The 13,519-nt window shown below is 47.3% G+C and overlaps 1 protein-coding gene across 3 annotated transcripts in view; it reads right to left on the reverse strand.

Moving 5' to 3' along the window:
• Positions 1 to 307: 307 nt before the first annotated feature.
• The window catches only part of ADPGK (ADP dependent glucokinase), a 32,393-nt gene continuing 19,181 nt past the window's right edge, over positions 308 to 13,519 (reverse strand). For 2 of the 3 annotated variants that reach the window (XM_049104345.1, XM_025472241.3), the window contains 4 exons: positions 9,262 to 9,382; positions 4,679 to 4,875; positions 3,997 to 4,095; positions 308 to 1,751 (listed from right to left, as the gene is read on the reverse strand). In XM_049104345.1, the coding sequence (XP_048960302.1) occupies positions 1,197 to 1,751; positions 3,997 to 4,095; positions 4,679 to 4,875; positions 9,262 to 9,382 (972 nt within the window). In that variant the 3' untranslated portion in view covers positions 308 to 1,196. The remainder of the gene's footprint in view (positions 1,752 to 3,996; positions 4,096 to 4,678; positions 4,876 to 9,261; positions 9,383 to 13,519) is intronic. The other variant, XM_025472242.3, reaches the window with a different exon arrangement.

Raw genomic sequence — 13,519 nt, forward strand, 5'->3', positions numbered from 1 at the left:
CTCATCCTGCTCTTTCAAACCGCGGTTTCGTACCGGCTTGGCTACTTGACACTACGGTCTTCTCATCACCTTAAACCAACAGGAGACCTTCAGCTCGGGCTCAGCGCGAGGCGAGACCAGCACCTGAGAGCAGAGCAACACACGGCCTCGTCAGGATCACAGGGATTCCTACTTCATCTGGCTCCGGAGCGGTGGTGGGAGAAACGGAATCAATCACAAGTAGACTGAGGATTCCTGAAATGTAAATTGTTTTTAATAGATTTAAAAGCACACAGAAGTCTCCTTGACTTATAAAAAAATAAATACGTAACGTGTGACCAATTTATTCATGATCCTGGGGCTCTGATGAGGTAAAACTTTTTAATGGATGTGGTGGGTCAACATCAAACAAACATGACCGGTTACACACACACAAGCATATTCCAGTTGTAAAAGCAAATTCCTTCAAGGATCAGAACGAACAAAGATCAGTCTTCCACTGTGGAAAGCACGTCCAGGGCCGGGGGATGAGGCGGCCTCGGACCAGCCACCGACCACCCCGGGAGCTGGGGCAGGAGGGCGGAGCTCAGAGGCCCCCGAGGCCGCCCCGTAGGCGAGCCAGGCTCCCGGCCTCTGCTGTGACAGCGGAGCACAGAGCGACGGTGTTGTCCTTATGTGTGGCTCTGTCTTAAGTTTGAGAGCAGAAGACTCAGGAGTGCTCACGAAATATTTTCACTGTAACACTGAAGGGACATCACGGTCCTGCCCATGAGCGCAGAGCAGAGAGGGAACACGAGACGCTCACGCTGGGCCTCGCGGGAGACGGGGAGGACGGGTGAGTGAGCATGCGCCTCTGCACCTGGCGAAGGGGCAGGGCTTTCTCCAGCTGACGTGCTCTCCAGAGCCACGGCGGGCCTGAAGTACTTGACAACGCTGCGTAAGATGGGGATACGGGGATCAAGTTTTACCCCTCTAACACACAACATAAAAAAAAAAAATCCAGTCTCGTTAGTAGATAGCTGAATTCTGATTAAAACCTGAAATGTTTCTGTGTAATTGTCAACAGGCTGGAATGTATCTGATACAGTTGAATCTGTTGTTTCTTTGGCTATCTTTCAATTAGATCTAGAAACTGTTTGGACAGCCCTCCTCCTATTTTTCCTGTAACTCTTAGATCGAGTAGCTCTCCTCCAGAAAAACCACCCACAGCCACCTTCCTAGGAGTGAGGGCGGGCTTCTGAATAGAAGAGGCCTTCGGCAGAAATGGCATCTCCGAGGCCCACCGTTCGAATGGGATCCTTACACACCAGTACTGGGGTGAAGTGGAAGGAAATTCCCTCCCTGTGCCACTCTGCTACTGGCTCGTTGGGGTTTATTACGATCCTGGCGCCCGCCTCCGAACGGGAAGTCATGAACTCGGGGGGTGCCCGCAGGGACACTCGGCTGGCGTCTATGGCTTCTGTCGCGCAGGCCTGTGTCCCAGCCACACGTGCTCCCGCCGCCACGGCCGCCAGCTGGTTGGCCCAGTGTCCGTCTATGGTTGCCAGAATGTGGTAGACCAGCGTGTGGAAATGGATCCTGGTGAGGTCTGAGGCTCTGCCTTTACTCCTCCCGTGTTCCTTCAAGATCCAGAAGAGGATGTCACTGACCATGCCCACGTCGGGGACGCCGTTCCAGGAAGAGAGAGAGGAGTGAGGTCCAGACGCCGCCTGGCTGAGGAACAATAGCTCCTGTTCGTTCAGCCCCAGGGAAGTCACCGCAGGAAAGACCTGCTAACAGAAACACAACGGAAGTCTCTTTCTGATGGACACGCGGCTCTCAAGAGACCTGAGGACACAGCCAGTGACGACGGTCAGGGAAGGCAGGCACTACGGTGTCTTTTGTCCTTCCCACGAGACTCTCCACCAGGGAAGCGATGGTCACAGGTCATTGCTTTGGCTACACCTCTAATCACACCTTCACGATCACTTGGGAGACAAAGGGCAGAGGGGCACCTAGTTCCTATTTCTGTCCATGGTGCCTGGCTTTAGACTTTGCGCGCACAGCAGACCCTCTGCCCACTGGTGGGACAGGGCTCTCGGTTCCAAGGCCCTAGCAACACACAGGGTCACGTGGTGCTGTGGACACAACTCCAAGAAGCAAGGAGAGGCTTAGGGAAGACCGCATTTAGTAGTAACTACAACAGGGTCTGAACAGGAGCCACTGAGCCTGTTTTAGTCTTAAGGGGAGCCACCGCATCTACCGTTTTACAGATACGAGGACTGAGGCGCGGAAAGGTTGCACAAATACACAGAAAATGAAATTAACATGGCTTTTTTAAAAAGTGGAAAGATAACCTTAGAAGAGAAATTTAAATTAAAAACTATCCTGAGGCACGCCTGGGTGGCTCAGCGATTGAGTGTCTATCTTCGGTTCAGGTCATGACCCCGGGGTCCCAGGATTGAATCCTGCATCGGGCTCCCTGAAGGAGCCTGCTTCTCCCTCTGCCTGTGTCTCTGCCTCTCTCTGTGTGTGCCTCATGAATAAATAAATAAAATCTTTCAAAAAAAAAAAAAAAAACTACACTGGAAAACAAGTGTGAACCCTCACGTAAACCACGGACTGTGGGCAGTGACCGTGCGAGCGCAGGGTTGGGCACTCACGGCAGCAACACTGTGGGCGACACCATGGGCAGCAGGGTGCCAACAGTGGGGGAGGCGGCAGGTGTGTGTCGCAGGGTACATGGGAGCTCACCACATGCTACTCACTTTTGCCATGAACTTGAAACTGCCCTAAAAAGTAAAGTCTATTAAAACAACCCACAACTAGTCTCATATGTTTTTCACTTGTCAGACTGGTCAAAGAATGCCTGCTTCTAACCACGTCCTGGTGGCAAGGATATGAGGAAATAGCACTTGTAAAGAGTTCTAGTGGAGGTGAATGGGACAGCTCTCGCGGAGGGCTTGCTGGCGGCATTAAACTCACGAAGACCTTTTCTGCTCTCCCAGCAGCCATACTCCTGCGAATTCATCAGACATACAGACCTGCTCCCGGGGAACGTACAAGGTTCTCTGCTGCAATCCTGTTTGGTTCAGCAAAGGACAGAACCAAGATGCCCACCGAGACGGTGCAGGGGGACTAGCCTGGGGAACCCACATACTCCCTTTCACTGCCTGGCTGTGCAAAGACAGGATGTGACCCAGTGATGATGGAGAAAAGGCCTCCAAAATCCAATCAGTGAGAGAAAGCAACATGCACAACTGTCTATATGCTGTGCGCTGTGCTATCTTTTGGGATAAAAAGGGACCAAACATTAAGGAAATATTCCCATGTTTGCTTCTATTTGTACAGTGACTCTGGAGCACAAGGACGAAGCCAAGGGTACAGGTGGTAGGAGGGAGACTTCACTGTGTATCTTAGTACTACTGGGGTTTGACCATATGAATGTGTCACCCATTAGAAAAATTAAATAATAATAAAATAAAAGGTTATATAACTTGCTTTTGTTCATAAAGCCAGAGAGCGGCGAAGCTGGCATTCCAACCCCGGCTCCCAAAGCCTGTCCTCTGAAGCACTGTACTCCCAGGTCTATCTAATCACCGCGGCCGCCCGGAGGCAGGAGTCGGACACCTGGGTGCCTGGTGGTGAGGGAGTAAAGCTCCCCCAAAGTTCCTCTCCTCTGAACTTCTAGAAGTTCAATTTAAAGCAGTTGAACTGGGCTTTCGGTTTTCTCCTTTGGGTCCTACTGCAAAAACCATTCACATCCAACTTCTTTATTCCAGGAGAAACAGGACCCACAAATCCATCAGTTATGCGGACAGATTTCCAACCTAGTGGGAGATGCTATTCCAGGATGGCTCTGGTTCCTTATCTGGATTCTCCACAGACCCAGCTCTGAGCAACAGAACATCCACACCTCAGTGAGCCGGCCCCTGGGCCCCAAGAGCTGGCCCCACGGGACAAGGGCACTTCCCTGCAAGGCCTCCTGAGGGTGAGGGCTCACCCTCAGAAGGCTGCACGCGCTGCCCCTGTGCTTACCTGATGCACGATGCTCCTCATGAGCTCCCTGTTGGTCATACTGGCCAGCTCCAGGTGAACCGGAACACCAGTGGGGATGTCAGAAATGGAGGTCACGACCTGCGGAGAGAAGAGTGCAGTGGTGCCATTAGAAACAGAACTCACGCAGGAGGGAAGAAAGGGTTGAGGCCGAGACGTGGTACCTCTGGTCACTGCCTTTTTTGCATCATCATGAAAGCTCTAAGCCCCGGGGGTCACCGCAGCCTCCAGACAAGGGATGAGGGACGCCCCTCCCGACCGGCACCAAGAGCCGCCCCCGTGGGCTCAGGGAGCAGCCTATTCCCGGGGGGCCCAGGCTGAGAAACTGAGGAACCGCAGCACAGCTGGTGTGAAGAGACGACACGCACGACACGCAGGATGCAGACGACACACACCATGGCTGGAGCCACACTCCGCGTCGCACAGGGCACAGAGGCTCAGGCAGGAGGAGGTTCTGACCTGTCCTACCCGAGCTGCCGCCACCCCAGCAGGAGGCGCCGCCCCGCAGCAGGAGGCCGGCGTCAGAGCGGCTGCGGTTAATCGGGGCATCGTCCCGGGGAGGCCAGGACCTAGGACCAGGCAGCATGAGCTGCAGACACCAAGAGAGGGAGAAACAGGGACAGTGCCAGCTGAGATCTGTGAAATTCTGCGACAGTGCTATTACCTCCAAGAGCCTCTTCCTCTGGAGCTCCTTGCTTTGTCCCTCCATCATGTGCAATCCAGAGAGGACCACCAGGTCTGGCTGAAACTCCTCCAGGCTAGACACAAACACTTCCAGCATATTCATGGCCCCGTTGGAGAGGTCGTGGGAGAAGATGAATCGGTTGGCATGGGGAGCTTTTAACCGGCCCCACTCCTCCCCTAGAAAAGCCCAGTTGACACAATGGGAAGAAAAGGAAGAGGCTTTAAGTCTCCTAGCTGTGGGGGCTGGACGGGGCCTCACTGGAGCCCTGGCTCTGGGCAGGCGGGCTTCTGGCTGAGTGGAGGCCAGCCACGATGGCTTAGCCAAGCACGACGCTGCAGCCAGGAGGACGGCGGTCAGTAAGGAAACCAATCAACCAAAACCCAACCCCAACCCAACAAAATACAGCATGGGCTATCTGTGCCTTTGTCAGGGGCTGGAAAAGTACTCCCAGGAAAGCTCTACTGCCCGCTGAGCTCTCAGATATAGGACGCCCGTGTCCCTTCCTGGTCACAGAACAGTAGCATGACTTCCAAATACCAGCATTCAGTGCACACTGTGCACGTCCCTGTATACAGGACACACTACCTTTCTCGAAGCAACTCCCACCTCAGAGAGGGGCCCCGAGCCCCCTTCATGCAGCTGGGACCTACAGAGGCTAGAATTCCAAGAGTCTTGCTGATGGCAGCCCCTCCGCCCTACTCCTCCTCTTTGGTGGTTTCCTGGCACTTGATCCAGGAGGTAAGAGCATCTAGCTGCTGTCGTCTCCTCTGAGCGAGCTGCTCTGCAATAATGACAACTCAAGACCAAGTTCAAGTGCTACTTCCTCCCTAAGTGGCCGCTGACTGCTCCAGCCTGGTGCACTCTCACCACTTGGAGCATCCACAGAGATTTCCTTTCACATGGTTTGGTGAATATCATTTTGTTTTGCGCTCTCTCTCCTACTGTTCTGAACGAGTATTCAAACTTACACCATTGCTTAACTTTTCACACATCACGCCACATCTCTCCAAATAGAACCCCAGCTCTTTGAAGGGAACACCGTACGCGTCTGATCCTCGCAGTACTCGTCACAGGCCCCTGCGGGAATGCCCACTCAGCATCTGCTACACTGATCCAAGCAGAGGCGGCCAGATCCACCCTTGGCTGGGTCTTCTGGTGGGGGTAGGAGTTTGGGATCTATGCCCACCCACAGGAGTGACTCTCCCTCCTAGGCTGTGCAGCAAAACCTCCTGGGGAAATGAGTTTTACATGTGCAGGGGGTGGGACGCACTGCTGGAGATCCTGATGTACGGGAGGTGGGGGGAGTGGGGGAACCACCCATAAAGACCCCATAGCTGCCAAGCATTCCAGAGGAACGCGCTATGGCTGGGGTCCTAAAGTGGGACCAGCGACAGGGGCCTTCCCCAGGCTCACTTGGTGAAGCCTTATAACCGGAGGTTTTATTAAGTGCAGTGCTCTTTCTTCTCCCAACACTCGGCAGAAAATCTTCAAACTCAGTCAGTGCAAGGGCCATCGAGGCTTTGCGACTGCTTAGGGCACTTCCTCCTGCCCCCCAGCCAGCACGGCGGTGCTTCCAGAGACTGAGGGGCAAGGATTCACGATGTGGGTTTATATAGCTTTCCCTCCAAGTAAAGGACTCAGCTCATTTACAGAGTTAGAGCTCATACACCGAAACCTAGTTTTTCACTGGTTTCTATCAGTTACTGGACATTCCTTCAGAAAGTCTGTCCCCGAGGCAGACAAACCACAGCAGAGGGTTTCCGCATATTGCAGGCTGATCGTTAACTGTGGTCAGCACAGGCCTTCCTCCTTCCTGCAACAGGCCTCTTCAAACAGAAGCCCTCCCTCTCCACAGGGAATGTGGGGGCGAGGGCAGGCCTTATTCTGGAGCAAGTGTCAAGGCTGGGAGAGCCCAAATTTCCTGTACTTTGAGTTCAGCTTTACTGAATCCATTCTTCAAAAAAACATTTTATATGTGGGTCATTTCTATAAAAATCTATGAAAGCAGAAAAAGACATTTCCTATTTACTAAACCCCAGCACAAGGGTTACGTTGGTCACAATGCCATGTTCCTTTAATCCGTGGCCCTCGTCTTATCATTTATCCAGAGAAAACACACAATCGTGGTCCACACAGCTGAGGGCAACACTCCGACCCTGCTCTATCTTCAAAGACCCAAAGCCAGTACGCCTGCCCTGAGAACCCTTTCTTAACTCTGCCAACCCCAGCAGACTCAGTTGCTTCCTCCCCTGGGCCCTCTCAAGGGCGAGACACACGATTCGGTAATCACCCGCAGGGCCCGCGCCTTCCGTCACCAGCTCCCCCTGCCTTGCCCCTGCACGCAGCATGGGAACAAATGGATGAGCAAAGAATAAGCGAACGAGAGGACTGAGGACTTCCATGGCCTGTGACAACAGAGAATACAGGTAGGACTCCAAATCCAACATCTCCCCCACTGACAAGACTCCACAGGAGGGGAGAAATCCACATCAGTATCCTCCTGAGGGCAAGACCGGGGCCTGCCCCTCCCGGGGTGTAGCCTCTGAGAAGCACTGCCTAACTCACCCCAGGGGACGAGAGACATGCAGCATTCAAAGTAATTGAATTTCCTCAGGGAAAAAGAGAGGCAAAATAAACAGGCCTCTGCAAAGCAGAAACATGGAGAGAAGCAGAGGGCTGCTCCCTGGCTGTTCCCACAGGACACAGGACAACCGAGCAGTCCCAGAGGCGAAATGACTGGAACGCAGACCGGGCAAGCCTGGAGCCTCAACGCCCCCCTGTTCTCAGAGCTCAGAAGGTGTTTCTCTGAGCCATCCCTTCTCTCAGTTTACCGTCCTGCCCTTTGGCCACTATGTCAGCAAAACCTACATAGTGGCGTGTGGGTCCCCGGCCCGAAATCTGAAAATAGGTTTCTTTGGGCAAGTCTGGTAGAGGAAAGGGAGGAAACGATTGGGGACAAATCCCCTCTGGGAATTTAGTCATCTAAATTTGTGAGAAGCTGGGGATGGATTTCTGTTAAGACAAATGACCCGATGTTTTCTGCCACCAGACTGAGTTCCCTCTAGAGACCGGTGAAAATGTAACTTCACAGGAAGTTTAATGGGGGGCCCTGCTTTGTACTAACAAAGTTAGGCACACAACAGAAAAACTAAAGTGTGGGGTTTATAAGCCCAAGATGGAGACAGTCTCCTTTCAGGATAAGCTGTGCCGTCTTCTTCCCTCCACATGTGGCACAACTGTCACATCCAACAGGAAAATCTGGTTGAAGAGAGCAGTCTCTCCTCTTTCCCTGCAGTGACCAGGGAAAATGACAGAAACCAGGAACCAGAGAGGTCTCCGGGTCATGATGTGCGCACCTGCAGGGTGCAAGGGAAGGGAACCTGGGACTGGCAGCAGCAGCACCTGCAAGGCACATCTTTAGCTCTTCTAGACCCTTCCAGTCAACAGTCCCATTCATGCCTTTCATGAAGAAGCCCTCAGTACCTGTGAACCTTTACCACAATCTTCAGGCAGGAAGAGTTTCTGAGAAACTCAAAACTTGCATATGATTAAATGTGAACTGTCTACAGCAATCTTTTGTTCATAAAGTTCACAGCTTAGCCCTTCCTAACTTCCTGATTCCAATAAGCACCCGAAAGATAACCAGACACAATTCCTTTCTTGAACATGGAGAAAGCCTAACTTTCGAGAAGGACTCTATTTCCTATCTTACAGTAATTACTCTAGGAGGTGAGGTTCTCTTGATCGACTTGGAAGCAGTTCACTGAGCCTATTAAGCAGTGTTTTAAGGGACCAATCAGTCTGTTTAGATATTTGAGTCTTTAACTTGAGTTAATAATGTGTTGAGTCAGAATTTCAAGAGTCTGGAGTTCTAAGCAAAGGAAAGAGACAACAGCAAATACACAGAATTAGATAAACAGTTAAAATATGTTTAGGTATTTAGGGTTCTCTAAGAATCAGATCTGTAGTCTACGTAACACACAAAATCTTCTGGGAGGGACACCGGATGGGCCGGATTTGGATTGATGAACACTGGAACAGTATATAATGGGAAATAATATAAGTGTTGTTAAATACAAACTCTTCCACTTACACACCCAAGGGAAAATAAAATGCTTCAAAGGAAGTTTGCCAGGGGCTTGGAATCAATCCTGAGCAGCTTGGAACAGTTGGCCAGAAAAGCCTGGAGCAGAATCCAGCACCATGCTGAACAGATGTTACATGCCCTTCTCTTTCCTTAGTAAGAAAGAAAAACTTTGTACATGTGTGTTTAATACATTTTCATTTTGATTCAAGATGCCAGCTTTCCTATAGCCTGATATTTCCAGGGTTCAGATCAGTTCTGTCTGTAGATCTCAGAATTTTCTTCAGTGCTCAAATTCTCTCTATTCTCAAGACAATGGCCAGCATCAGCTCAGCAGAACCAGGTCAGGAAACCTTCGGTCAAGCAAGAAAAGGTTCTGCCAATTTACAAAGATAAATTTCTAGCACAGTCACACCTCAGCTGGACAACACACAGTCCCCCGCCTAGTCTCATACCGTTACTTACTCATTTCTCTTACCTGCTTGATATTCCAAAATAAGGTGGAACTCATCCATTTCCTGCAACGACTCTGGTGGAACAAATACATTATCATCAAGAAGTTCATGCAGCTTTGGACCAACTGGGCCACAAAGAAGCACCTGGAGACAAGATACAGGAAATCTGTCAGGAGACCCATCATTTTCCTACAGAATCGACAGTAACTGAAAAGGTAAGTCCAGGCCACTTCTATCCATTTCAACAAGACACTAGAATTCAAATCTAATTCTGAAAGCTTTTGGTCTGGAGGTATGTCATAAAAGGGGCTTTTACCAGGGCTTGGGCCTCTAGAGAGAATGGCCACCAGAAATGAGGGGTTGACTAAAGACTCGAATCACACCTGTTAGATGCCTATGTAGCTGTGGAATCATACACTCTGCAAGTGACGGAATATTTGTCCCCCAACCCCCACATTCTTAGGTTGAAGGCTAATTGCCAATGTGACAGTATTTGGAGATAGGGCTTTTAGGAGGTAATTAAGGTCAGATGAGGTCATATAGGGGAGGAGGGTCCTAATCCAGTAGGATTGGTGGCCTCATAAGAAAAGGAAAAGGGAGAGCGAGATCTCTCTTTCCAACACACCCACTGAAGATAGGCCATGTGAGGACACACCCGAAGGTGACTGCAAGCTAGGAAAGAAGTCCTTACCAGAAACTGGACTCTGTTGGATCCCCAAAGTTGGACTTTCCAGCCTCAAAATTGTGCCAAAATAAATTTTTGTTGTTGAAGCCACCCAGCCGATGGCACTTTGTTGTTATGGCTAACCAAACAAAGACACCCCCACCCCCATTTTCTTTTCATTACTCACTCATCCTATGTAGGCAAACAGATACAGGACGTTGTCTGCTCAGAACAGTCAGATGAAAACAATTCTGTCTGAATTTTACATGGTATAGAAAAGAGCCTCACGATCACATTATGCTCCCTAATCACAGGACCTAATTTGTGGGATCAGCCTCCCCATTATACTCAGCTGTTATGCGAGCAGAAAAGTCTTCCATAGATAAGAATTAAAGAGCACCTCAATTCACCAAGTTGTGGGGAGGTACTCTCCAACTTTTCCCAAACCCTTTCTTCGACTCCAACCTGGGTCTCTCCCTGGCTGTTTCTTCTAGAAGTTATTTCACATCTGCTGCTGTTCCTCAGTTCCAAAAAGCTGCTGCTCCTGCCATGCAAGCTCTGGATCCCACTCAAGCCAAGCCAACATGCTCAAAACTACCAAACAACGGGGCTTAGACAGGGGTCACTAAGGAAAGTCCTCAGAGATGATCACCACCACTGTGGATTTAATATGCTCCTCCCAGAAGCTTCAAAAGGCATTTTACTTGCTAACTGCTTTTGTACAGCTACCACTTTACTTCTTTTCTCTAATTCCTGGCCAAACTTCACCCTCCAAGATGAGAGAACATGGGCCAAATTTACCACCTGCCCAAAACAACAACAACAAACAGACAAAATATATGAAACGATGGTTTTCAAAACATCTGGACATTTAGCAACAAAAGACAGTGATCCCTAACAGGAAAGAAACCAAACTCAGTAAGACCTACAAATGCCGCATCAAATTACCCTAAAAGAGTTCCCAGATATTACAAAAATCTGAAAGAGTTCATCAGCAGCAGACTTGCACGATAAGAAATGTTAAAGGAAATCCTTCAGGCAGAAGGAAACTGATGCCAGATGGAAATAAAAATCTAAACAGAGTAATGGGGGAGCACCAGAAATAGTAACTCTGGGTAACTACATATTTAAATCTCTCTAAAAGAGAGATTTAATCAATTGTTTAAAGAGCAATATTAACAACACAGAATGAGGTTTACAATAGACACAGAAGAAAATCATATGACAATAACAATATAAAGACCAGAGAAGAGAAATGGAAGCACCTATTCATTATAAAGTACTCAAATTATAAATGAGGTACGATCCCTGACAATAGCTTATGATGGCTAAACACATACATGAGAACTCTTAAAACAACCACTAAAATAACAAAGAATTATAGCTAATAAGCCAGAGAAGATAATATGAAAGCACAGAAAAATAACTCAAAAAGAGTGCAGAAAAAGGAAAAAAGGAAGAGTTGGGACAAACAGAAAACAAAGAGCAAGATGTCAGACTTAATAGTTCATGGATGGGCTATCAAATAGCCCATTTTAAGAAATCACAGGATTATTAGAAAGCACTTTGAATTGAATGAAAATAAAACTACAATGTATCAGAATCTGAAATGGCTAAAGAAGTACTTAAGGGGAAATTTATATCACTAAACACCTATATCCGAGAACAAGAAAGTCTCAAATCAATGACCTCAAGTTCTACTTTAAGCTAGAAAAAGAAGAGCAAGTTAAACAATATAAAACAAAACTAATGAAATACAAAAGAAAAAAAAAAAACAGAAAATACAATGAAACCTAAAACTCATTATTTACTGAAAAGATCAATAAAATTGATAAACCTCTAAGCAAACTGATCGAGAAAAAAAAATCACAAAGGGAAGTTGCAGAATAGAAAAATCCTGAGCTCACCTCCTCCCACAGAGACACGGAGGCTTCAACTACATAGAGAGCATCCCTCTCTGAGAACAACCTGAGGATTTGGAGAACAACTCTTCCATGTCAAAGACACAAAGAAAAAGACTTACTGAGAAGGACAGAGGGGAGAGAGATACAATCTGGGAACCAAACCCCTGAACGCTGACCATACCTGTGATATTCTTCCTATTTATGGTCAGGTATCTTTTCAGACTACAATGGTATGATAAATGGAAATCCATTCCAAGAAAAAAAAAGTGGAAACCAAACACATGGAGGCATAACAACATGCTACTAAACCACCAGAGGGCCAACAAAGAAATAAAAGAAGAAATTAAAAAAGAATACCTTGAGATAAAACAAAAACAAAAAACACAAAACCTTGAGATGAATGAAAATGGAAACAGTATTTTAACATCTTTGGGACATAGCAAAAGCAGTTCTAAGAGGGAAGTTTATAATACGGCCTATGTCAAGAAATAAGAAAAACTCAATTTAACCTTGACCTAAAGGAACTAAAAAAAGGATAACAAACAAAACCCAAAGTTAGCAGAAAGGAAATGATACCAAAGATCAGAGCAGAAATAAATGAGAGACTAAAAGATCAGTGAAACTAAGGGTTAGTTCTCTGAAAAGACAAAAATGATATACTCTTAGCCAGAATTATCAAGAAAAAAAAAAGGCTCAAATAAAATCAGAAATGAAAAAGAGAAGGCACCACTGACACCACAGAAATACAAAGGATTATGAGACTACCAAGAAAAATTATGTGCCAAAAAACTAGAAGAAATGGACAAATTCCTAGAAACGATCTTCCAAGAGTGAAACAGGAAGAAACAGAAAGTCTAACACAACTGCACCAAAAACTGTAAGATATCTAGGAACAAATCTAACCAAAGAGGTAAAAGATCTGTACTCTGAAAACTACAGAACACCTATGAAAGAAATAGAAATGACACAGAGAAATGGAAAAACATTCCATGGTCATGAACTGGAAGAACCAAAATATTGTTACTGTTACAATGCCTATACTACCCAAAGCAGTCTACACATTTAATGAAATCTTTATCAAAATACCACCAGCATTTTTCACACAGCTAAAACAATCTAAATTTGTATGGAACCATAAAAGATCCCGAATAGCCAAAGCAACCTTGAAAAAGCAAAGTAAAGCTGGAAGCATCACAATTCTAGACTTCAAGGTATTTAACAAAGCTCTAGTGATCAAGACAATATGGTACTGGCATAAAAACAGATATGTTTTTAGATCAATGGAAGAGAACAGAAAACCCAGAAATGGACCCACAATGTACGGTCAATTAATCTTTGACATAGCAGGAAAGAATACCCAATGGGAAAAAGACAGACTCTTCGTGTTGGGTAAACTGGACAGCAACATGCAAAAGAATGAAACTGGACTACTCTCTTACACCATACACAAAAATAAATTCAAGTGGATGAAAGGCTTAATTGTGACGCCTGAAATCATAAAAATCCTAGAGGAGAACAAAGGCAGCAACCTCTGACATCGGCGTAGCAACTTCTTAGATATGTCTCCTGAGGCAAGGGAAACAAAAGCAAAAATGAACTATGGAGACTTCATCAAAATAAAAAGCTTCTACAGTGAAGGAAATAATCAACAGAGCTAAAATGCAACCTATAGAATGGGAGAAGATATTTACAAATGACATATCTGATAAAGTG

This window comes from Canis lupus, chromosome 30, assembly GCF_003254725.2.
Source record: "Canis lupus dingo isolate Sandy chromosome 30, ASM325472v2, whole genome shotgun sequence".
NCBI lineage: Eukaryota > Metazoa > Chordata > Mammalia > Carnivora > Canidae > Canis > Canis lupus.